At 47.3% G+C, this 24,817-nt stretch overlaps 9 protein-coding genes across 9 annotated transcripts; 5 read left to right on the plus strand and 4 right to left on the minus strand.

Moving 5' to 3' along the window:
• Positions 1–384: 384 nt before the first annotated feature.
• Positions 385–1,041, plus strand: TRV_08036 (uncharacterized protein; the record flags this gene model as incomplete). The annotated part of the gene is made up of 1 exon (XM_003017897.1): positions 385–1,041. A coding segment is annotated over one exon (657 nt), but the record flags the coding sequence as incomplete, so codon positions are not given.
• Positions 1,042–1,951: 910 nt separating this feature from the next.
• Positions 1,952–2,722, plus strand: TRV_08037 (uncharacterized protein; the record flags this gene model as incomplete). The annotated part of the gene is made up of 1 exon (XM_003017898.1): positions 1,952–2,722. The coding sequence occupies one exon, from the start codon at positions 1,952–1,954 to the stop codon at positions 2,720–2,722; it is 771 nt and encodes a 256-aa protein (XP_003017944.1).
• Positions 2,723–2,862: 140 nt separating this feature from the next.
• TRV_08038 (NACHT and WD domain protein) lies at positions 2,863–8,205 on the minus strand (the record flags this gene model as incomplete). Its single annotated transcript, XM_003017899.1, has 6 exons — positions 2,863–6,704; positions 6,788–6,950; positions 7,035–7,261; positions 7,324–7,474; positions 7,549–8,130; positions 8,203–8,205. 6 exons carry the CDS (start codon positions 8,203–8,205, stop codon positions 2,863–2,865), a joined length of 4,968 nt encoding a protein of 1,655 aa, XP_003017945.1.
• Positions 8,206–9,470: 1,265 nt separating this feature from the next.
• On the plus strand, positions 9,471–10,695 carry TRV_08039 (uncharacterized protein; the record flags this gene model as incomplete). Its single annotated transcript, XM_003017900.1, has 3 exons — positions 9,471–10,206; positions 10,286–10,376; positions 10,431–10,695. The coding sequence occupies 3 exons, from the start codon at positions 9,471–9,473 to the stop codon at positions 10,693–10,695; spliced, it is 1,092 nt and encodes a 363-aa protein (XP_003017946.1).
• A 138-nt stretch (positions 10,696–10,833) lies between these two features.
• Positions 10,834–11,725, minus strand: TRV_08040 (uncharacterized protein; the record flags this gene model as incomplete). The annotated part of the gene is made up of 4 exons (XM_003017901.1): positions 10,834–11,100; positions 11,184–11,422; positions 11,468–11,558; positions 11,636–11,725. 4 exons carry the CDS (start codon positions 11,723–11,725, stop codon positions 10,834–10,836), a joined length of 687 nt encoding a protein of 228 aa, XP_003017947.1.
• A 979-nt stretch (positions 11,726–12,704) lies between these two features.
• TRV_08041 (uncharacterized protein) lies at positions 12,705–14,548 on the minus strand (the record flags this gene model as incomplete). Its single annotated transcript, XM_003017902.1, has 4 exons — positions 12,705–12,963; positions 12,988–13,813; positions 13,968–14,349; positions 14,408–14,548. 4 exons carry the CDS (start codon positions 14,546–14,548, stop codon positions 12,705–12,707), a joined length of 1,608 nt encoding a protein of 535 aa, XP_003017948.1.
• Positions 14,549–14,912: 364 nt separating this feature from the next.
• TRV_08042 (uncharacterized protein) lies at positions 14,913–16,258 on the plus strand (the record flags this gene model as incomplete). Its single annotated transcript, XM_003017903.1, has 4 exons — positions 14,913–15,098; positions 15,200–15,411; positions 15,484–15,892; positions 15,956–16,258. The coding sequence occupies 4 exons, from the start codon at positions 14,913–14,915 to the stop codon at positions 16,256–16,258; spliced, it is 1,110 nt and encodes a 369-aa protein (XP_003017949.1).
• Positions 16,259–22,413: 6,155 nt separating this feature from the next.
• TRV_08043 (uncharacterized protein) lies at positions 22,414–23,208 on the minus strand (the record flags this gene model as incomplete). The annotated part of the gene is made up of 1 exon (XM_003017904.1): positions 22,414–23,208. One exon carries the CDS (start codon positions 23,206–23,208, stop codon positions 22,414–22,416), a length of 795 nt encoding a protein of 264 aa, XP_003017950.1.
• A 435-nt stretch (positions 23,209–23,643) lies between these two features.
• On the plus strand, positions 23,644–24,697 carry TRV_08044 (uncharacterized protein; the record flags this gene model as incomplete). Its single annotated transcript, XM_003017905.1, has 2 exons — positions 23,644–24,193; positions 24,243–24,697. The coding sequence occupies 2 exons, from the start codon at positions 23,644–23,646 to the stop codon at positions 24,695–24,697; spliced, it is 1,005 nt and encodes a 334-aa protein (XP_003017951.1).
• Between the last annotated feature and the right edge of the window lie 120 nt (positions 24,698–24,817).

Consider the following 24,817-nt stretch of genomic DNA (forward strand, 5'->3'; position numbering starts at 1 on the left):
CTTTACTTCCTCCTCTTTGCCACCTTTCTGGTTGACTAGATGATGAATTAAGAGGCTATAATAGACTGACCTTCACCAGCCAACCAACCTATATATGAGGCAAACACACCTCCTCTGACAAGCCGCCTTACCTTCTGCCTCACTGTTAAACATCCCTCTGCCTGTTATTGATAGTCTAGTGTTTGCCTTCCTCGGATCCTGGTTCCTAAGAACTTAAGGTAAGCATCAATATCAAACTCTCTTTTGCTCGGTGGTGACATCATCAATATTGCTGTTGAACCATGGAACCACCCGGCGACATATTTAAAGGGATGGCGGTCGTGGAGATTGGAAAGACCCTCATCAAGCAAAATCTAACTGTCAAAGCCTGGCCATATTATCTAGATATCATCACCACACATCCAAGCAATAAAAGAACGAAAATACCGGAAGTCCGAAAGAGGCCCCGTCGAAGCACAAGAGCCCAGGATGTGCTACCGAAAATATTACAAGTACAAGTGTTGTGCAGTCGAGAAGGACGTCGACTGGGTAGCCTGCGAAGACCGACCACCAGGCATGAACTGCCCTAAAGCACAAGAACATAACTGGCAGGGTCCGTATGCGCAGTATCTGGGCGAGATAGAAGGACCTTGCTGGAACTGCATGTGGGAATCATACAACGACGGAGGAAAAGCAAAAAGAGAGTTTATTGCGAATTTTGGAAAACGCAAGCCAGGTGAACAACCGTGGGAGAGCGACGAGGAGAGAAAAGACCAGCGTATGGCCGGGGAAGACTGGTATTGGGCCATGCGGAGGAGACAGAAGAAGCAACGCGAAAAGGAGAGGCGGAAGCTGGAGACCGAGGCCGGAAGGGTGACCCATAGCACCGTCCAGTGGCCCGAGGGGGTCGAGGGAGAGGGAACTTCCGGAAGCAGCACTCCTGGGACGTCCGGAAGCAGGCCCGATAGCCTGCCAGAGAGTCAGCATGCCAGCCGGCCGTCGAGCAGATATGCGTTCTCCGTAGCCGGCGCGCAGACACCGTCGAGACAGCTGCCGAACTGAACGCTCCATCCGCATGTCACGCACACACACACTCCGTACCCCGTTCACGCACCCCCTATGGCCGCAGTTTGCCATCCTTCGTCGTTCTAATCCTTGATATCAAGCGTCCTATTGCATGACCAGACCGCATGGAGGGGAGAGAGCCCCTTTACGAAGCGCATCCTTATCCCTAGGCTTTCCGTTAGTTAGTTAACTACTTAGTATCTCTATCAAATGCATTTCACTTACCTTCCATAGCGTCGCATCCACTGTAGCCATCCTCATCGACCTCTTCAGGTCCTTTCCACCGTCCTCATACTCCATAGATAACTAGTTAGCTATCAAGTGTCGTTGGCTCAAAGAAAAGAAATCCCGAAGATCTTTAAAAACGGCTTTTTCCTTTTCAGCCGCGCCAAGAACTTTCAACTTCCAACTTCTCGACGTCAGCGCGAAGAAGCAAAACATCGTCAACTCGTCGTTATTCTATCTAGCTGCAGTATTCAGTCAGATGTAGGAGTTTGTATATACCCGGGACACGGCAAGATGCCAGCTGGAAGACCTCTATCCATCATATCAACGACAGGATGGCGTCCAGCGTCTTCGCGGCTTCGACTTCACCGTCGACAGCTCCATCTGGCACCCCCGTTCCTCCTAGACACCTATATCCCACGATACCATCTACTCTCCTCAGTCGATGCAGCTAAGAAGCGGTCACATGCATATGCCCATCTGCGGAACTGCAACCTGTGCCCGCGGCTGTGTGGGGTGAACCGCTACGAGAAGACCGGCCACTGTCTGATCGGAGCCGAGACGGTGAAGGTCAATGTCATCGCGCCGCATTTTGGAGAAGAACCTTGCATCCAGGGATGGAATGGCAGTGGCTCCGTCTTCTTCTCGGGATGTAATCTGAGATGCGTATTTTGCCAGAATCATGTACGTTTTCACATTACTCGTCGTTGTGGTTGATAGTGCGTGGCTAAACGTCGGCTCGCAGGACATTGCTCATCAGCGAAACGGGTTTGACCTCACACCTGAAGAGCTTGCTGAGTGGTATATGAAACTCCAAACTGTTGGAAATGTTCATAATATCAACCTTATTACTCCGGAACATGTCGTTCCTCAGGTTGTCTTGTCAATTTTAAATGCACGAGACATGGGGTTAAATATTCCGATTATATACAACACGTCTTCATTTGACTCTCTTGACTCGCTGAAGCTTCTAGATGGGCTGGTAGATATATACCTGCCTGACTTTAAGGTATGGAAGGACAGTACGTCGAAAAGGCTGCTTAAGGCAGATAACTATACAGCCACAGCAATGGAGAGCATCAAGGCAATGCATGCTCAGGTTGGAGATTTATCATTTACAGCAGATGGCGTTGCGAAGCAAGGGGTTCTTCTCCGTCACCTTGTTATGCCTGGAATGGAAGACGAGGGAATAGAGATTGTCAAGTGGCTCGCCAACAATGTGTCGAAGGATATGTACGTGCATATCATGGAACAGTATCATCCAGATGCACATGTTGGAAAGAAGAAGAGGGCAAAAATCAAGGATTCTGGGGCAGAAGGGCAGACAGTACGGTACAGTGATATAAATCGACATGTCACGGACAAGGAACTCGGTGCCGTACAACTTGCCGCCAGGGAAGCTGGCCTCTGGAGATTCTGTGAGCCCGCAGAACACGGTGGGTTCCACCTCTAAACTCTTCGTTTTGTACATAAGCAACAAGAGGAAAGGCGGATTACATGAGGGCAGAAGCCTGACGGTAGCTACTATCGGGCCACCCACGAAAATTGTCCTGAAATAAATATGTAAATATCGGAAGCATAATTCTATTAGCCTCACAACCTAATACCTGAATTGATAATAGCTACCTCACCATTCTTCGGGCACAGTAAATTCCCAAAGCTATCAATGACGACTAATTGCAACGCCCCAGGGAGCAGCCAGTCCTTGGGTAGGAAAAAATGTTTCCGATAGGAATCCTCATCACTACCCAATTCCCATGTACATAACCAATATTGGTGGTTAAGGAAGACAAGTCGGCCCTGAAATATGCCCACCAGTCTACTGACATGGGCTGAAAGCCGGACCAGATGCTTTCTTTGCAATTGCGCATCGTTTGTATCAATTATCTCGACTCGCCTGGACGAAGTTGGATAAAGCCTGGAGCCGCCACCAGATCCACGATAGACTGTACCTCCGACGACAATGTAGCGATCTTTAATCTGAAAAACATGGTCTGGAGCCTCGAAGGGAGTATCCATTGAAGGAAACATATCTCTTGCGTCTTCTAAAGTGTCTCTGATACTGATATTGTCCATAACCTGGGCAAGACCTTCAGTGGCTTTGCCCTTGAGAGAGACGCGCTCTTTGGGAGAGCTAGGAGGCGTGGCCCTGGTCAGTGTACTCCAAGTGTAAATCTCTTGTCTATTCCCTTGGATGCAGATCAAAAGTTTTGCGTCCTTTGGATGACAGATCCACCGTCTTCCCTGGCTGCGACCCTTGTGCTCGAGTTCTAAAATTTTCGACTTCGATTTAGTGCTCCAGAGTGCATCCATCGCAGAGCTCGAAATGAGTAAAAACTCCTCAGACGCGCTGAAGAGCAGTTGCGTTACAGCCACCTCTAGATATAGATCAAGCAATGGGTATACCGCCCATTTCTGCGGTGCTTGGGCTGTCAGCTTTCCTAGCCGCTTTGCAATGACCCGGCCTGAATCGTCGGCAGAAGCAATGTATTTCTGGGAGGGTGACCATGCCATGCTAACAACCGACGATATGTCTGAGTGCCCGTATAGTTTGCGAAGTCGTTTAGAGGTCTGAGTTTCATAAATCACGACGCTCCCGTCTTCCTTTCCAGAGCAATGATAGAGAGTCTTCTCACTAGAAATCAAGGCCGAGATCTGTACTCGGCTATTGTCGTCTGAAGAAACAACGGGATCTGAATACAGGGTATCATGGGAGCTCATATCCTCTCGATTCAGATCATCAGGCCGTACCAAAGCAGCAGGCTCCCAGACGTTGCATAGAGTACCGCGAATGTCATAGAAACGTTGAGCATCCGGCGCAAAGGCAATATCCTGAACGAACTCATCATATTTCATTTGATAGATGAGTCTGAACTGGCCTGTAGACCAGACACTTAAACTTCCACTGAAGTCGCTAGTGAGTAGTAAATTCCCATCTGAGCTAACTGCCATTTCCCGCGCCCCTATGTGGGAATGCTCCGTCTGGGTATCATCGTCGATATTCCAGTCCACAAGTTTGGTATCCTGGTATAATATCAGAACATTGGCGGAGTCGGGCTGCCAAATAACCGCTTCAGGCGAATTCCATACATCCTCATCATTTTTATAGATATCGTCTTGCCGAATACACCGAAGCGGGCGTTGCTTCCGACGACTGATGTGCCAGATGAATACGGGCCGGCCCCGATACGCAATGGCAATTCTTTTAGCATCATTACTAAACGCCATAAATCGGGGGCAACTATGTTCTAGCCTTGATGTATCATAGGCTTCGAAACACCATAGTTCCTGTGAAGTCTCTAAGTCAATGCATTGGATTGTGCAGTCGTCATATGCAACCAACAGTTCGTTGTCATTTGAGCTGAATGCCAAAGACATCACACGGCCTTCATGAGACTTCGGGATTTTAAGTATCTCATTCCCTAGTCCAAGATCCCATACCCGGATGGTTTCAATTCCCGCAGATGCTATTATGTTTCGAATTTTAGCTGCCTTGATACAGCTCACCCATTCGTTATGGTGTAATCTATTATATTCTATACAGGTCTCAGCGATCCATATCACTAGAGTTCCACTACCCTCAAGCAGCGTTATGAAGTAATTGTCCTTGCAAACGACAGTAGATGCGGTTTCATCTCCACCCATGGTCAATCTTGCTAGGCAGTCATCCCAGTTACCAGATGAGATGCCCTTTACGTTCATAGATCCGCGCATCAAGTGTTGGAACGTCTGGCTTAGCATTGTCTCACTCGGGCAGAATGGGATGATGTATTTGTAGATAGCTGATGGGCTTTCGACAAGATAAGACCCAAATCGTCCAACCAAGCGAATAAGGTCATTAGCCCACTGGATTAACTCCTGGTCCCGACAGGATTTGAAGCTGGTAGGGGGAGACTCAACACGGCGGTTTATTGCTCTCTTTGCATATGACTTGAGCTGTTGAGCAGAGCGAGTGATAATCTGAAGGTCACCGGTTAAAGAGACGGCATTGATCCAGATTAGACAAAATCGCTCCAGGAAGTCAAAAACGGCAGCGTGTAGTTCCTCAGACTCCGCAGAAGCACAACTTATGTGATAGGCCCAATACTTCACGGAGTATAACAGAAAAGGAAACTCCGTGTAAGGGTCCTGTTGAATTGATTCCCTAGTTTGTTGGAGCGAAGCAAACCTCGTTCGCCATTTGGTATCGGAGAGAAAGTCCATGCAGACCCTTGCGATTCTCTCATGACCCTTCCTGTTGTCGATGGAAATAGGTAGATTTGCATCCTTAGAGGTTAAAAACTGTTGGGCTGTTTGATGGATTAAGGTCACAGATGACTTCTTTGTGATGATGAAGTTTCCACAAATTTGGCTGATGGTAATCTTCAAGTTATAGAAACTACCGAATTTAGACTTGAGAGCCACGGCTAGTTCCTCGATATCTAGGGGTCGAAAGGAGCATACACCCCATGTCAATATTTCTGTTGCCATTTTTCTGAGATGGGTAGGCTGATCTGCAACAATCCGAATCATTCGCTCATACATATGTTCCATCCCTTCAGGCATTTCCGCAAGTGCTCTTTCAATATCAGCATCAGTGTGCCAGTTATCCTTGATTCTTTCTAGCGCCAGTTTTGCCCAGAGAAAGGAACCTGACGCTTTGGATAAAACCTTCTGGATGATGGAGTCCTGTTCCCCGTCATCTGGGAGGATTCTATGCAGTGTGGTGGACACATATGATCGAATGTCATCCATGGTATCACTAGTTTGAATCTCTTCATGATATATATGGCAACGATCAAAGGATAAAGCAGCCGACAAGTCCCTTGTTTCTCTACTCACCAGGATAACTTTAATGGGTGTCGCGGAATTGATCTTGGAAATAAGTGTCACAAGTGTTGATGGGGATTCAGCCTCATCTATGCCATCCAATACCCAAAATAGCTGCTCCCCGAGACTGAGTCGAAAAAGGAGGCCCTCAAATATTTTCTCCCAAATGACGTTATGTTTCTGGGAAGAGAATAAAATCCCGCCGCTTCGATTCATTTCTAGAAGTCTAGAGCGAAAGTCATCGTATACTTCTGCAATTTGAAATGCGATTGACCGGAGAAAGTAAGAGATGGTGCGAGTATCATGTTGCTCTGCCTGAAAAAAGTGATATTGGCAGGACGCAGGAAACAGACCTTGGCTGAGATAGTCAATGATGAAACTGGACAAAGTTGTTTTCCCTGTTGCTGGTAAACCTGTTAACCACAGAATGGATAGACCGGGGCTGTTATCCTCAGTCCAGCGCTTGAATTTTTCTTTTTCAAGGATCCAACGGCAAGAGCCCGGCTGGACTCGCTGTCGAATAACCTCCAAATCGCTGCCAACCCCTTTAATACCAAGAACATTTTCAAGTGTAATTGGGCTAGGGCTTAGTATCTCTGTTGGCTTTTGCTTTGTACTTTTTTTCTCTTTAGATCAAGAGAAGACACATTGTGTGGGATGTAGATTAGCTATCCATCGGAGAACTGCGGTTTAATAAAGAATGACATACGCAGCTGCTTAATCCTGTACACAAACATCCGCAGAACGTTTCGGACATCACGATAGTTCCCATCGTCAGGGTCTGGGAATTTTATAATGCCATGATGATCAGCATAGAGCGGTGCCGAGGTTTCTGTAGGGTATCCCAGAATTGCTGATTCCTTTTCAATTATCTAAAGCGGTTATATGGGGAAAATGGTAAGTCTAGTCCCAGTGAACTACCTCTCTGCTCTCTCTCTCTCTCTCAAACCACGTACCATTATTTTCACTCCAGGAGAAACGGTAGTCTTGAGAGTTTCATAGAACGAAACCAAATCCAGGTCGCCACAGATAGTCCGGAATTGTTCATTGATATCGCCCAGGGCCGCCGACCCCTTCTCGAGTTCGTTCACATAGACTTTTGATCCAATAGTCGGAGTTGCTCGAATGATATTCTTCAGTGTCGATGCAAAACTCGACCCTCCATGGGGGGTTCCCAAAAACACTATTCCGTATGTTTGGGAAATCATTTCGGAATATTGGTCATCAGTCCTTCCCAATATATACGCCTTGTTGACAAGTTAGATTGATGATATATATAGAATATATAGATATATGCGAGGTGTGTTGACTTGTATAGTTGAAAGAAATGAAATGCATCAAAAACCTTTTTGACAACGAGGCCACCCATCGAATGGGCCACGAAAATGAGCGGATTCTAGTTATATGACACCCCCTTGGTCAGTCGTGATTAACCAACTGTCTATCTGATTGCTCAATGCGATTGCATACCTCGCCAATCAGCCTGCTATTCTCATTTGCTCTATCTTGGTACATCTTAGCCCTGAACAGGAGGTCCTTTGCGAAATCCAGGATGCTCAACGTCGTGTCCTGGTGCGCAAAATGGGCATTGTATCCAAACGTAAACACTCTCGTCTCGGCCAGCCCGGCTTCGCTGCCCAGCCAGAGCGGCCAGAAATTGTCGACATCGCGATCGTAAGACCAGGTTCGCAGTGAGGAGCCGCCTAAGCCGTGGACAAAGATGAGGTCTGCAACAGGATTGTCACATTCATGCACCAGTGTTAGGCCCAGCGGGTCAACCGATCGCTTCCCGCTGTTTCTGCGAGATGGCTGGGAGCCAACGGTGAGAAATGAAGCTCCAGAGGTCGACAAGTGTCGCGGAAACGGAGGAGGGATCCTGTCAGGGCTCTCATTGCGCTGCAGCGATGTCTTGAAGGCGAACGCAGGCTCCGAGGCCCGTCGAAGGTCGGCAGCGCTGGAAGCATGATTTGCAGCAGTGCCCGGGTCTATCGAGAGTTCTTCCGGCTCGTCCACAGGAATCTGGTCTGCCTTGCTGCCCCTCAGCTTTTTGAACTGCGTCCTCACGGTTAGTTAGAAATCTGCGGTTGAAGCCGTCGGGGAGAGGCGAGTCCGTCTTCTGCATACCATCCTGTCCTGTCAACTAGTTAGTTAACTAACCAACTAACTGGACACAAGCACACACACCTCATGCACACGCATGCACACGCCGGGCAACTCGAGATGGAAATTCCGTTGCAGAGTCAACAATCATCTGGTGCCTATGGAGAGTGACCGGATAGCAACGATGTAAAAACATGACATTGGTTAACTAACTAGTTAACTATTCGATTGGAAGGCCTGGACGCAGTGCAGTCATCTTGGGCTCAGTCGCTTTCGCACCACAGGGACAGGGCTTTTTCTTCTCGCTGGTTCTCTTTTCTTTTCTCCATTTTGTCGAGGGTGCGTGTATCCCTCGTCTGCAGGCAAGGGATTCTTCGAGCAACAAGACAGCCGAGCCTTCCTGGACGAATCATACCCCTGGACGGAGTGACAACCTTGATACGGATGCGGGACCAGCCGCCTCCCCCCTCCGTTGGCGCTTCACTTGTTCTCTGTATTTTTGGGGACGGGCAATAACTAGTTTTATCTCCAGCCATCCCACGTTGAGAGTACAGATGGACGGATGTCTCATAATACCCAGTTTGCGGAGACCTTGAGCATAGATGGACCGACATTTAACCACGTTCTGAACATGGGAAGAGTAATTAGTTAGTTACCGAGTACGGAGTACAACGCACTAGAATGCCTCCCCCGTTGCTTTTGTTACCTCAAAATACCCAAATATACCCCTGTTACGGAGTGCATGAAGGTGCTAACTTGTTATGTAACTAAATACATGGGCGTCCAGTGCCCGGGCAAGTTCGATAACCCCTCTCTGACGGGGAAGGGGGTTGAATGCCGTCTCAAGCTTTGTCGAGACTGAACTCTCCTGAAAAAAGCACCACCATTGACAGCGTTGAAGGACAGATCGAAATTCTAATAAAACGCTACACGGAGTAGTACCTGTTGCGGACTTACAGTTACGGTTGTCCAGCTGCTTAGCTAGACGCCATCAGCTATGTCAACTGACCATCCCCACGTCAACCGCCCAAATAATGTTGCACCTGAGGAAGAAATCAAGCCGCCTAGCACATATGGGAGCTTTCCGCTAGACGAGGCAGTGATAGAGAGTAAGCTGTCACCTATCTATCGTCTATAACCATCTCAGCTAACCGGTTATGATGGCAAGGCCTCCCGGTCCCAGGCACAAAGCTCATATCGTCCCATAGTTATGGAATGTCTCTCTGGGGGCGATGTGCACGGATAGTTACTGAGTTGCCAGACGGCACGACCAAGAGATATTTCCTCAAGGCATGGAATACCAAATTATAGTTTATTTATCCAAGTTCTTTACGTTTACTGGCCTTGCTGACGATGAAGAAAAGGTAGCTAGAGGACCATCCGCCCCAGTTATGTGTGAGGGAGAGTTTGAGTCCATGAAAGCCATCAACGAAGTCTCACCAAGCCTTGCACCAAAACCATGGGCCCGTGGGAAATATAAAAACGAAGACAGTTACTTCATGCTTACAGATTTCCGAGATGTCGGGAAGCAGCCTCCAGATCCCGTCAAGTTCACTGCAAGACTGGCTGACATGCACATGAGGTCGGTTTCTCCGACGGGCAAATTTGGTTTCCATACCACTACCTGTCATGGCACCATAACTCAAGTCACCGATATATGGGAAGAGTCATGGGCAGTGCTTTATCGCAAACAGCTGGCGCATATGTTTGCCATGGACTTAGAAAAGCATGGATCGTGGCCCGAGTTTGAGCAGCTGTGTGACCTCATCTTGGAAAAAGTTATCCCCAGGCTTTTGGAGCCTCTTCAAAGTGAAGGGAGAAGTATCAAACCATGTCTTCTTCATGGAGATTGCTGGGATGAGAATACCGCAACAGACATGAAAACTACAGAACCGTTCATTTTCGACGCGGGCTCTTTCTACGGACACAACGAATATGACACCGGGAACTGGAGGGCCCCTAGACATCGTTTGAGCGGTAAACTATACGTGAAGAATTACAAGCGTAATTTCTTTCCTTCGGAGCCGAGTACGTATATGCCTCTTGGCCCAGCTACCCATGAAGATGAAGAAGTGACTATTGTTATATTCAAACTAACGCAATGTAGAGGAGGATTGGGACGGTAGAAACCTTCTCTACTCGCTGCGATTTAATATTGGAACATCCATTCTCATTCCCGGCTGCAACCAGCGGGAAATGTGAGTATTACTTCTCCCTTTTTCTCCCCTAAGAATAGTACTGAAACTATGCAGTGTTTTTGAGGATATGAAAGAACTGTGCCGTAGATACTGTCCCGAAGACAGCCCTACTCTCATTCAACGGGCACGAAACCCTGGAGGTACCGAGGAGGAAGAGGAAGAAGAAGAGGAGGAGGAGGAGGAGGAGGAGGAGGAGGAGGAGGAGGAGGAGGAAAGGAGAAGAGGAGAAAGGAAGGAAGCTGAAGACGAAGAAGAAGAAATAGAGGAGGAGGAGGAGGAAGAGGAAGAAGAGGAGAAAGAGAAGTCAGCAAAACATTGATTGTTCTGGATGGAAGTGAATTCGCTATCCAGAATAGTACCTTTTTTGCATCCTCCAATGACCTAACTATTGAGCATGGGAGCATATAGGGACAACAAGTAAATGTCCAGTTAGCCGGTCACCGGATTCGTCAAAAAGCTAGGGCTCTTCTACCTCCTCGTTAAAGTTATCAAATCCTAGGTAATCTCGAGTTTCCAAGTTCCGAATCCCCCTTTCGCCTCTCTCACCCATAAGATTGTCAATCAACTTAAAATCAGCCTCATCCATCTCGAAAAGTATATCAAAGTTTTCTATAATCCTCTTTGGATTATTCGTCTTGGGAATAACCGATATACCACGGCAGATGGTATGGCAGAGCACAACTTGAGCAACGGTTTTGTCGTATTTTTGGGCCAATCTCAGAAGCTGGTGAGGTTTTTTTTGAAGGTGTTAGTAACTACTTAATGGCCTGGTTTCAACTAGCTTGACCTATATACGGCATGACTTACTGTTGGGTCTTCCAGAGGCCCAGGACCATGTCTGCCTATGAGGACAGGTATAGGTGCTCCCCCCAGTGGGCAATGCGCTGTGACGTGGATATCGTTTTCCTGGCAGTATTCCACGAGGCCCTTTTGGGGGAAGTAAGGGTGAATTTCCACCTGGTTCACAACCGGATGGATTTTTGCTGTTTGGAGGAGCCTCTTGAGCTTTGGGCTCGAAAAATTAGAAACACCTGTCGTTTGCAGCCCTGTCTTAGCATGGAGATTATCATTGTTAAGTCGTTATCGCTCACCGATGAGTTTAGCTTTTCCTTTCTCTACGAGTTTCTCCATTGCTGCCCATGTAACATCATATGCTCTTGAAAGCGGCACGTCTATCACGGGCTGTCGAAGTACTTAGCATTGAATCATAATATAGCCACCCGAAGCCATAAAGATTAATCCATTAACTAGTTACATACCTTTCCGTCGGGGGTTCTCTGGGTGGCATATCCATCCTTAATTGCATATGCATATGGAAAATGCATTAAATACAAATCCACTTCCTGCATGTTAGTTCAATCAAGCATTTCAACGGATATAGGCAATAGAACTGAGTAGATAAAGTCTGTTTACCGTAATCTAATTGAAAGTTCTCCAAACTCATATCCATGTTGATTTCGACGTCCTCGGGCTTATGAAAGCAATTGTGTCTAGAAAAGTTGCCAATGCATTTAGCACGTTAAGCTGTAACTAGTTGGCGGAAACGAGTAGGCGGATAACTATGTAGCCAATATTTAATAAGACAGAGAAGGGCTTACAGCTTTGTCACAATAAATAACTCTTCCCTTGGAATGCTACTTTCGCGAATTGCGTGGCCGATATCCCTTTCGACTTGACCCCAGCCGTACCCAAAGGCAGCATCGATATGCCTGTAGCCTAGCTTCAATGCCTGGAGCACAGAGTCTTTTACTGAGCCCTCTGGATAGATCTTTGGATCTACCTGGAATGTTCCAAGCCCTCTCGAGGGCACTCGAATCGTGGTGCCTCTTAGAGCAAACGACTCTTGAGGAAACATCGCGAGGTTTACCAACTTCAGGGGCTATTTTCTGTAACTAACTTGCTAGTAGTAGTTACCGAGTACTTCAACTGAAGTTCAGTTGTCGGCACGACTTTGGCTGAGGTCTTCCGGCGAGAGGTTAAACTCAGAGAAATATTAAATATTCTCCATTAGTTGCCTGGGGACGGCCGCTTAATATAAGGAAATAAGGATGCAGGGGTTCGTGGTAAAATAACATACGAACAAGGGGATGAATATTTCAGCGGGGCTAAAGATACTGCGTTGCAGTTATGACCCGCCTAACCAACTAGTCATCCCATTCTTGTGCATAGTACAGTTAGAATGTAGCATACTATAATATATAAGATCATGGTTCATCTCTCAATAACCGAGAAACGGTCTTTCCAAGCGTTACAATTTCCACCAAATATTAAAGCTCCCAAACCTTTCTGTCATGACAACAAAAACCAAATAAAACAAAACAAAGTAAACTATGGCTCGTCCCTCAAAAACCGGGAGAGGATGCTTCCAACAGTTGCGATTACCGCCAAAGCCCAGAATGGCAAACCTATAGCATGGTGTTGGAGCCCAAGATGGAACATAGATCCTGACACAGCAGCACCCACTGATCTTGCTAGACATCCCATTGAAGCAGCAGCGCCATTGACTGTGGCAAGATGTAGAGGCGATGGTGATGTATTGGTTAACCTATCCATGTTAGCGGATGGGCCAAAGACTTGCTTTATTTGGCTGTAAGCTAATTTCTTGACTCACAGAATACTGGAAGCGGTATAGCCCAGATTTACCAGAATAGCTTTAACCCAAAGGTCCACTAGAATCAAGATTGTCGACAGCGGGCTGATAAAACGAGAAGCAAATGGTGTGAGACAGTATAAGCATGGAAATGCAAACACAGCCCAACGGAAGACTTTCAAAGGTCCTAGGCAAGCAATCAATTTTGGCACAATAAAAATCTGGGCCAGGATGGCTACTACAGCCTGAGAGAGGAGAACGTTGCTGATCTTTGGAGAGCTCATGCCAAAGCCGGTGGTGAAGTTCAAAAATTTGGACTCTTCCTTGTCTGATGTTGGTTCTTTATTATGAGCCAGGAAAATTGGGATAATCACGTCTGAAGAAACTTTGTGAAAACCTAAAATCGACGCTGCTAAAATCTGAAGGATGACCTGTACCGAGTATGCAGACTTTACAGGTGACTTGGTCTCCATGTTTGAATCTTTGTCTGCATCATTAGAACTGCTCTCGTTTATAGCTGTGAACTCGACATCTTCCGTGCAGTGAAGTGGGATATTGTCGTCTCCGTTAGAAGATAACACGGCATATTGAGTATCCGAGTAGCCAAACAACTTCATTGTCTTTCGGCAGAGCCATTGGGACATCTCCAATCCCACATTGCGGCTATTCTGGAGATGAGGATGTGTTTCTTCAAGGAAGAAAAATCCCAACGATCCACTGGTGGCTATAAACAGGGTCACGATCAAATTTGGTAACAGATAGGGGAATTTCTCCCATATGCTTCCTTCAGGGAAGACTGACGGTATTGTCTTTGTGGGCTCAGCCAGCCAGCCACCAATGACTGGCCCTATAAGGCTCCTTTTATAGCAGTATTAGCATTTGAGAAGTCATAGGTTAGATATAAGCTTACCCGAGTGCTCTCAAAAATGGCACCACAGAGAATGCTTTACCTGTGGATGCCATGTAAGCCTACCATCAAACCGCACAGAAATAAAGCATACCTTGGTCCTTCTTGTCCCTGACCAATTCTCCAACGCAGGATGAAACGACTCCAACGTTTGGATTTGTCAAGCCGCCAAATGCTCGAGCTACCAGAGCAACCCCCAGGCTCTTTGACAGCCCAAACGCCAGAGCTGAAGCAGCACCGCAGACCACTCCTATCATCAGCGTCCTCTTCCGTCCTATCCGGTCACTGACTTTGGCCCAGGGGACTCCGGTCAAGAACTCGCCAAACGTGAAGAGTGAGACGGTGCTGGATGCCAGGACAGCTGCCCGCGCTGCCTGGTTACCGTCCGCGGGGAGAAAGGACTTCATCATGGTAAACGCATAAGGGAATATGGTCGTCCATGCCAGGGCCTCGCTGAACCTGAAAAGGCCTGTCCTCTAACTATCAATTTGCATGTCCTCAATTGAAGCTGGGAGTCCATCTGTTTGAGCTCACCGAGAATAACGAGCTGCCATCGAATCCCGGCATAGTCGCGCCCCTTGCCTGGCTCTCTTTTGTTTGCCATCCTGCACTTGTGTAGAATAATAGGTATCTCAATGTCTTGCTGACCTCTGCGGCGTGTCTGTCAACGTTCATGGTGCAGGAATATTCATGTTAGCGGCCGAAGGATGAAGAAGCAAAAGCCGGCCCGCCGAGCTGGACCAGAGTTCAACGCCGTCAAAACACAACATCGTGACGGTGATAACCACTGTTAGCAGTACCATTTACCGTCATTCAAGAGACAAGAGAGAATAGATATAAATACCACGGCCTTTCGCCTCCTGCCAGGCCCACTTCCACGCTCCAGGCGTAAGGCTAGGGAACTTTCTGGCCGAGAGCTAAAAAAAACATCAATATAACACTAGATCACAGCAAAAGCCTGACCTGCAAACGCTCCAACGACCAGAGAAATCGGCTTCTTACTGGTAGAGACAGTCCATCCGAGTGATACCGCGTCGAGATGAAACCTATAATAGCTGTCCCGGCGACTCTTCTGCTGGTACATCGCGCCTGGTCAAGGAAATCGCTTACACCGTTGGGAATTGTATTCGCAGCGTTCACGGCAGTAATACATGCAATCCACCCGTCGTCGACTCCCTTTGCTCTTTTAATCGTCTTCTTCTTGGGTGGTACGAGGGTGACCAAGGTGAGTACTCATTCGAGCTGTCAATTTCAGCGTTTGATGGCGGTGATGGCGGTGATGGTGGTTTTGATGCAGCTGGCTAATAATCTCAACTCTACGTCCAGGTAAAACACGACGTGAAAGCTCGCCTGACGATATCAGCCACTGGAGCAGCCGGTGGAGAAGGCTCACGAACTCATATTCAAGTCCTTGCAAACTCGGGTGCCGCATCCATTTTGATATTACTCGACTGCTATCGGATATACTACAAAAACGGGGATCTGTCATGTCTTCCGTATGGCAGGCCTGAGAGCCTCCTCATGGTTGGAATCGTTTCGTGAGTGCTACTATGGTCTCCGTACAGGGTGGGCGAACTGCTACTGACAGCTGGGTTGGTTCTGTATTGTAGGACCTACGCTGCTGTTGCCGCTGATACGTACTCCAGCGAGCTGGGAATCCTCTCCAAAAGCGCCCCTCGTCTGATAACATCTCCTACCTTTCGAAAAGTCCCTCCTGGAACAAATGGCGGGATAACGCTTGTTGGTGTCGCGGCTGGATCCTTGGGGGCTTTTACTATTGCCGTGACATCCATGCTGCTCCCATTTTGTTCTCTTGGTTCGCCTGTTGCTGGTTGTTCCAAGCTCGGTCTCGATGGAGGGAGTGCTTGGGGTTGGAATGAGCAAGCACTCTGGGTCCTCGCGATCACAATATGGGGTACACTGGGGAGCCTTCTTGACAGTCTTCTTGGAGGGCTGCTTCAAGCCACTGTTGTCGATAAACAAACCGGAAAAGTCGTTGAAGGATGCGGTGGACAAAAGGTCAGCCGTACCCCGCGCTGCCTCTCTCCCGCTTATAGATCTTCCGTTAACATAACCGACTAGGTTCTTATCCACGCTGGTGCTCTCACATCTAAAATTATGGGCGATCCTCCTGTCCGGCAAGAAACATCCCTTCGAACGAACGAGGACATTGCTAATGCCTTGTCGCCGCATGCTTCTCCTCACGAGAGCCACGAGGGAATTTCAGATCCGGCTCATGAGAGCCGTAAGATCACCGCCGGCAGTGACATTCTCGACAACAATGCTGTCAACTTCCTGATGGCAAGCATTATGGCGGTCGGAGGGGTTGCCATGGCCAGCTTCATCTGGGGCACCCCCATTGACAGTATATTCCGCGAATGGTAATCTTTTAATGAATAGACGCCGATATGACAAACGAAAAATATACACACAATAAACACACTCTCACGATTACTTTATCGGTCCCTCTGCTTTACAGCTTGATAAGAGTAGCTTCTAGTGATGATACCCCTTTCCGTGGGCCAAGCCGAGGCACAAAAAACTGGGGCATTTTATGCCTCAAGATATGCGCTCATCCGAGGACGACGATTTATGGAGATAGAGATCCAGCATATAATCATAGTGGGCTGACCAGCTGCAAGGGTAAAGTTGCAGCCTGATTCAGTTGGTGGGGATGCATCGTACGGGGTAGACCATGGTGACCAAAGATTCTTGGCTGTTCCTACAACCACGTCACCTGTATAGGCGTTGGCATGCCTGCAGCAGCTCTGGGAGTGATATATTGAAACGATAGTATCATACCAATAGTACCGGGGCTCTTTGAACAACAACCCGCTGGCGGGACTTGGGAGGCAAACACTTTATCCAGGTACTAACCATATGACCCCTATTCCGATGTAGCTAGGCTGTTGCAATCTAATAAGCACTAACAAATTATTGTAGGACGCGCCTGCGATTTGCCCAGCGCTAATTATAGCTTCATACATATTGCTCTCAGTCCGAACTAGACCCGGCCGATGCAGTGGCCAGAGGACATCTGAGAGCAATTGATGCATTCGGCCCTTAAGACCGCATCTCCCTCTCTCCTGAGGTAGTCAAATGCGTTTGGCAGTAGCATTTCTCCGATAGCCTCTTTTCCTCATAGTTATCGACGCTAAACAGGACTTTACACATGAATGTCATGCCCCATTCAGTGCAATCAGATTGCTCAGTCCGATCATGAAATCCTTAGAAAGGAGACCGTCAGATTCCCTATCTCCCACTTTTCCGGAGGTAACCATAATGCTTCTCTGGAAAGAAAAAATTGTCATCGTAGTTGGTAACGGCTGTGCGTTCATACCATTGGATAATACCGTCTATCAATTCCATACACCCTCCATACGACTTCGAATACTGCGTAACATCCCATTTGCAATGCGACCGCTACGGTTACTCGTCTATCTCGGGGCGGGACCATAATCCCTGGTGTCTTTATAGCTGAAAAGGGCAAAAGACTACGGAGTACTCCTGGATAAGGGAGCTAGAACAGAGAAGTTCATGAGAAAGGAAACCCCTGAGAAATACCATGATGTCCTCATACCGGATTTTGAAATCGGCTACATGGTTGGTTTGCTGAACTCTCTCGTTTGACAACTCCCTTGGAGCTAACGTCCGATGACAGTGCCGCATATGTACTTGACATTGCTTACCTTAAGACGCTTCATAATGAAAATCTACTGCTGACAGATGCGAAGATCTTGAAAATCGTCCCTGATGGGCTGCGGGGGAGCGAGGGATTCATCCTTGCTGGTGTCATGCCCTGGCTAGTTAGGGGTTCAACACGAGCGTGTATCCGAAGGAAAACATCAATAATAACTAAGTCCATATATTTGGCTGTGGGGGGAAATCCGTTGCGGAACACTGGGATGAATACGACGTCCCTGAAGCATGCAAAGCCTCTGCAAAGCATGAAATTCCGACATTCTTCATACGCCGCTGGACATATATCTGCCTTAATGGCCGAAAATTGAGCAGCACCAACAAGCATATTTCTTTCAGCAGATGACTAGAAATGGTGGAAACCATTTCACTAACTACGACATTCCCCTGGAAGTGCTGTGAATTGCTTTCTCCGCATTCTCAAGCTGGTTCTCATAAACCTCCATTATTGAGGTTAATATTGAGGTTAAGCAGGAGGCGAGAGAACCTACGTCAACAAAGTTCAGGTTGCTCTCCATAATAACTAATGGTTATGGGATCTCGATCGGTGTGTATCCCTCTATTTGTCTTCATTTCCGCTGCTTGACATGTTTAACGGCCCGTGTCTTATTAACAAAAACCTTAGTTAACCAACAGGTAACGAGTTGACTTAGTTAAGTCACTATGTGAAGTGACAAGGATTAGAGTGGCACTGCTTATCCCTGGCCAAAGCACAACTTCTGAGCTTATTACCTTGCTGGGCAGATCGGGATATCAAGGTAGGGCCTCCAACCCGGTTCTATAAGTGTTCCTGGTGGCATGGGTTTGCTGGTTCTATAAGTGCCGGAAATAATGCCCAGGTAGTTAAGTATGTGGCTTTCTAGATCCACGATCAGGGATGCAAAAATCGGGATTGCGGGTAATATATCATCATATCTAGAGAGATCTCTTGAGCAAAGGCTGGGCATAGTAAACTCATAGACTTGAAGTAGGACTGTACTCTGAAGAAACATTGCTATGGAAGTTTGCAGTGGAAAAAGGCTCAGAAGAAAGAAGAAATTGTTTAGATTATACTACGATTAACTGATTAACTACATGTCAACATTAGTTAGTCATATATCCATCCTAGTTTCGGATATATACACATCCGTTTGTTTAAGGATCCCTCCGCAACACGCCTCGAGGGTTTCCATGTCAATTATACGTTCCTCACTCTCTGTTCGGGTGAGGTCCAATTCACGCCCGGTTTCAACGGATGCAGTCACAACATTAGCCCGGTTATGCATGGTCCAAGGTAGACTGCCTGCAATGCTAAGGGAAGGATTTGTTTCACGCCTCGTTTGCTGACGCGAAGACCGGCAACGGAAAAAGCGCGGAAAGCATGTGCTTCTAGGTCGAGATGATCTCCCAAAAAGTTGAGGGAAGAGTATTGTGAGTGTCTGGCGAATTATGGGTAAACAGGCGCATATAATTGCGGTGTTCATCTCAACGGTCGCCCACATTGCGTTGAAAAAATGGTCCACTGCTTGAATTAGCATAATTCATTGTCACGGCAAACAGCGCCTTATATAGCATGGGAGATTTTTTAGGGGTTGAATACATGTAACATCGAGTGGTTTTGCAGATTGCGGGAATGTAGTAGAGCGGATTATACTAATCAAACAGACACTATAGAATGGGCAGTTAGCGAGACAATTCAAGGAGATTCAAATATAGGGGAGCCTCACAATCCACCAAGGACGAAGACAAAGATCAACGCCAGTTTGTCGCGGAGCTGCAGTCCGAGTCGGGAGACATGGTAGATAGGCAAGGCCAATATAAGAATGTCGATTACAAGATTAATCAGAGCATGCGATAACCACACGCCCAGGTCCTTCATGCATTGATGCGGGATACTTCGATCCCAGAATGCCTTTAGCGGAAGGCATTGAAAGAGTGTTGGAAAGATGTATGCGACGGATGTCACACTGGTGATGATAATAAGGCTGATGCAAGCCCATCGGAAGTACTTGCTGGCGGCAAAGACTCTTAGATACAGAGCCAATATTGACACTTTTGCAAGACCGATGATGAGTTTAAACAGAACTTGTGCACTAAGGAGCATCTAATACGGGGACAGGTGTCAGTTGTATTTGTTGAAATACACACGCTCACATAACAATATATACCTTGAATGCAAGCATTCTGTCTTCCTTTTCGATCTCATGATCATGCGTTCCCAGGCCATACTCGAGACCTTTTACAATATTAGCTATCAACGCTGGAAGTTTAAAAACCTGAAATTGTATACCCACCTAAATTGAGAACAACAGTGAAAGCAATTGTGAGGACCTGTACCCGGGTTAGTATGCCGTCTGATACCTCCCCCTTAATGTATAGGTTATACATACCAATGCCGCGAGGATTGTCCAGTCATCTGCCCTTATTCCATCTCTGAGATATCTGCCGACCAGCCGCAGAATAACAAAAACTCCAGAAAAGGTAACCATCAATGTACCGACTACAAAAAGCACATATCCCTTACCAGTCACATCTGCTCTCCCCATCTCATGAATGCGGGCCCAAAAACTGGAAGAAAAAAATAAGTAAATAAACCAAGATCCAACGGGTATATCCGTACCAAAGTGAAGGACGAGAGGGAGACCCGTAGGTTGGTCATTCGAAGACCACCCGTCCTTTGCACTTTGAAGTTGTTGGGGTTATGTATCGTTTATGCTGGGAAGCAAGTTAGTCCAGGCAACCAGTCTTGTGCACATTTCGAAGGTATTGAGCATATATGAGGTGCAAAAAGGAGTTGTCCTCACTCAACTGTTGAGGGAAGTATTTCATCTTTAACATACTTTTCTTATTATTGTTGATGAGCAAGCTTCCGGAATCATCACCGAATAAAGAAATGGGGCCTGCTAAATCGAACTTGACAGGGTAGCCATTGGCTAGGGATAAATGAAGGGGAGGAATCAACAGGCACGATTCGAAAGGCATGGGCGAGCATGAGTTAGTCCCCTCACACCCATAGAAGGGCCATGGCAATTGTTTATTTAGCGTGGGTATGATATCCGATGAGATATTAAGCCAAAGACAAACAGGGATTCATAGCAGTTCTCCCTTTTGTCAGGGACCCAGGCAGCCAGAGTGGGTGCTGTTGTTATACCTCAACCCCTTCCATGCATCACTGGGTCATGGCAGGGTGGAGCTGGTAGGGCCGACCGGCTTTGTCTGAGGGACCTCACTGTGTAAAAGCGCCGTCTTTCCTGCGGCCCGCGCTCGGGCAACCGACTGGCAAAAAGGAAGTATCGTTGGCAGAGGAGGCGGGAACGCAGAAGGAACCGATTATGCAAAGGAGCCTAACTGGCTCTCCCGCGGGCGTCTGCAACCCGGTATACCAGTCCCGATCAGAGCAGAAACAATCCGGTTACAAGCGAGTCTTGTCCAGGGCTTCATCACATTAACGAGCGAAGTGCAGAACAACCTGCTTCACGGATCCTTGTTGGTCGACCGACCCCTTACTGAAAGTGATGCTTGTTAGGCAGGGCCCATGGCTTCCATGGATACAAAAGAACCCAGTCAAAGGCGCCCGCTAGATGCGGATATCAACCCCGTTTAAGGGTATGCGAGAATCTGGCTACCCTATCGCCGGCGAAGGGAGGTCATTTTTCAGACAACCAAACGTAGTTACCCTCAATCCTCCATGTCAATTTCTGGTTCAGCCAGCCCAGGTGATATCCAACCTAGCATTTTATTGGCAGACAGGATTCTCCCATCCGCTGGATGGAGGAGTTTGCCCATCCTCGATGCGACTTGCTTCGTGGATAAAACATGAAACACGAAGGTGGCACAATCCATATGCAGCTTCGAGCTTCAGTGCCAACCCGAAACCACGCCACGGCTGAGGCCGCGATTGGTCGGAATATAAATAAATTTACTTCGTAAGAACGAGATTGGCCTTCGGGAGGGTGGAGTCTGGAGAGCTGACTTCTAGAATGTTTCAACCGCGGCTCGTTCGATTGGCGCGAAACCGATGGATTCGATATATAACGCGTTGGCTTTGCACTCGTCTACTCAGGTACGGCTGAGAGGTGATACTTTTGATGCTGATGAAGCATAGACGGATGGCGTCGTCCTTGTCTCAGCCTTTCAAGTTACACAGGCCTCAGGGGTAGCGTCATAAAGGCGGAAGGCTACGGAAGCGGTTCGAGGGGCATTCGAGATTGGATATCCCCGAAGAGCTGTTTCCATGATCTCCCTTCTTTATGCAGCAAATAAGAGAAGTTTTTAAGATGCCTACAGAGATAATTAGAACACAATAATTCAAGGTGAAATTCCAATTTTTACGGTGGGGGCTAAGATATGGGAGCAGGATAGAGAGGGAGGACGTCAAACTCTCGAGAACGGTCCGCTCCAGGATGACGAGATTGGTTACGCGCTCGTGGATGGAGTTGAAAATAGATACGAAGTGCCCCATAGAATCAATGCATACTCCTCTAGAGTAACTCGGACGTTTGCGTGGTTGTTGATGCAGGTCTGGTAGCGGAGACCTTGAGATGTTGTTACATTGACGTTAGATGTTGGTGTTGCTACTTTGCCAGCACGTCTATGTATAATCACCACCCCCCGAAGGTTGTTTACAACAGAGTTACTTCGGGATGTCCTATTACTTGGAGGGTTAGTTCCTAAAATATAATCGATCTAGTAGCTTGGTGTCATCTTTTTTTGATATTAGACATACTCGACCTGAAACTCTCCAGATGTGATGATGTGACGAGAAAAGGAAAATGTAAGTAGTTCCCCCACAGACACCGGCACCTCGATAGCATTATTAGCTTCTTGTAGAAACTTGGATATCTTAAAAGGTAAGTAAAGTACTAGTCGATGACAAGGCGAGTTGACTCCTCATCCCTAGAAGCGGAGCCTGACAGAGAATGCGGTTTTCTCTTGTTGTTTGATTTCTGGCGTGAGATGGTCTTCAGCTGAAGCGCTCTGGTGCTGTACTCAAGCACATGGATGACCTCAGAGAACTCCCTACGCGCCTCGCTCCATTTCCCTTCCGCCATAAATATCTTTCCCAGTAAGAAGTGAGCAATGTCACGGAAATTACGGATTACGTCGGGATTCTGCTCCTCTATGGTGGGGCAAGGTAAGATAACATCAGAGATGGAAAACCGAGCTTCTGTGTATTGGCCGGAGGAAAGCAAGATAGCACCTTCGAGAGGGAAGGTTTGTATCCAGTCAGGCCCGGCTGGGTTTAGACTCTTTCTCAGGAGACAAAGTTCATTCAACGCATGCTGCGATTCCCCTCGGGCCCATTTGTATTCAGCTACCCCCAGCAGTGGCTCGTTAGCGGGGAAGGAGACCCAAGTATCCTGTATCCATCTTGGCTCAACGGCCATGAGAAACGAGAGATAGCTGCTACTTTTGCGTGTGCATTCGGCCAGGGCTGCTTGGCTTTCCATAATGATGGAACGGTGCTCTTCAATGTGGGATTTGAGATCAGTTATTGTTTTTATAGCCTGCGAAAGGCATCTCCGGGAAGCGTTTCTCTCGTCGACGGTTTTCTTGAGAAGATTCGCTAACTCGACCACAGTTGTTTCAGGGTCTTTCCCGTTCATGAACTGTGTCGGGTCATATGGTGAACTGGGAGATTGTCCTTGAAGCTCCATGGAGTAAGATAATTTAGGCATGAAATAACTATTACAAGGTTGTGAATAGTCAGTTGCATTCTTAGCAGGCAAATCTCTGCTAATATGTCCATTTTAAATGAGAGGCTTCTTAGTTGTGAAGTCATTCTTTGAAGAGTCACCGGCAGCTTCCGTCATCATTGTGACTAAGGGCAGTCTGAAAGGAAATGAATATAGGTCAAACTATAGAACCTTTGGATTCTTTATTAACACTCTATATGGGTATCTTGGTGTCTTCTATCACTTTCTTCATGTCTCCAACTAGGATATTGAAAGATTGATAATCATGATGTTTGTTTTTTGATGTTTTCTGAATCTAGTGAGGTAGCGCTTGCTACGATCGCTAATTGGCTGATGTATCACATTAGTAAGAAATTAGTAATAGGATACACACTAAAAGTTTTAACTCGCTTAGTCATGCGCGTATTTGTAAACAAACCCCTACTTAAATTTACCAATTTGGCAAGTATCTATATCATCTTCATCCACATATTCGTTTACAACTTCTTCTATCCGTATATGTCCTGCAAAATAGACGCAGATAATGACGGCGGCAGCTCTGGGCCCAGCAGTCCTCGCAGCCAGACCCTTAGCGAGACGTTACAGTTCGCTCCTAAGACGTTGAAGGCCTTGCAGGAGCAGAGACTGCTTGAGACTGAGCAGATTGAGGCTACAATCTTTAAGGAGAAGGCCACGGACGTGATTGATATACTTACAGCCATCAAACGCGTGAGAGAGCTCGAGCTTCGCCACTATGTGGAAGCTATAGACTTGAACTTAGCCCGGGCTATAAATCGAGAATCAATCATCATGCAGCTCCGTGGCCAGCCAGCCCCTGCCGCCTGCGAGCACTGTAATAAAGGAGCCGGCCCATTTACTGAGTGTATTGTTATGAAGGATACCTTCTCTGGCAGCTGCGCGAACTGCCACTTTAATGACTTAGGAACTCGGTGCTCACTTCGTACAGGTACGTTCTATATCCATAAAATGGTTATATTGTCTAACACGTGTAATAGAGAGCTTAACGTCGCCTAATAAGGGTAAGGGCAAGGAGAAGGAAGACTTGCCGGCTGTCTCGCAGCCAAAGAAGAATGTTAACAAAGAGGGTAGCAGCGGTAAACGGCCTGCTACGGATACAGAGGTCCGTAAAGAAAAAGCCAGATGCCTGCACCGCCGTTTTCGTATGGTTGCGTCTACCGTCGAGGCGTTATCTGCAAGCGCTATGGCGCAGAACGAGATCCTAGAAGAGATCTTAAAGCAGCTAGAAGCAAGGCTTACAACGTTATCAAATAGCGTTGCTTTGATGCGGGCCGGGCTTTCAAGTACAAAGGCAGATGCAGTTTCCCAGTATAATCTTGCTATTGCAGCCCGTGAGATGGCAGATAGCCTTGCCGCAGAAGCAGGCTTTGAGGACTTCGAGGAGACTACACGTGAGGAAGAGGAAGAGGCTGCAGCTGTAGCGGATATTTGAGGACTTCAAGGAGGCTGCAGCTACAGCGGATATAGAGCCAGGGAACGATGAAATGAAATTGGAAATGTAGATGTATCTCTACAACTACAACTACCAACTGCAAGGGCTTAGCCCGTTTGT

This window comes from Trichophyton verrucosum (genome assembly GCF_000151505.1).
Source record: "Trichophyton verrucosum HKI 0517 chromosome Unknown contig01251_1.f1.exp, whole genome shotgun sequence".
NCBI classification, from domain to species: Eukaryota; Fungi; Ascomycota; class Eurotiomycetes; order Onygenales; family Arthrodermataceae; genus Trichophyton; species Trichophyton verrucosum.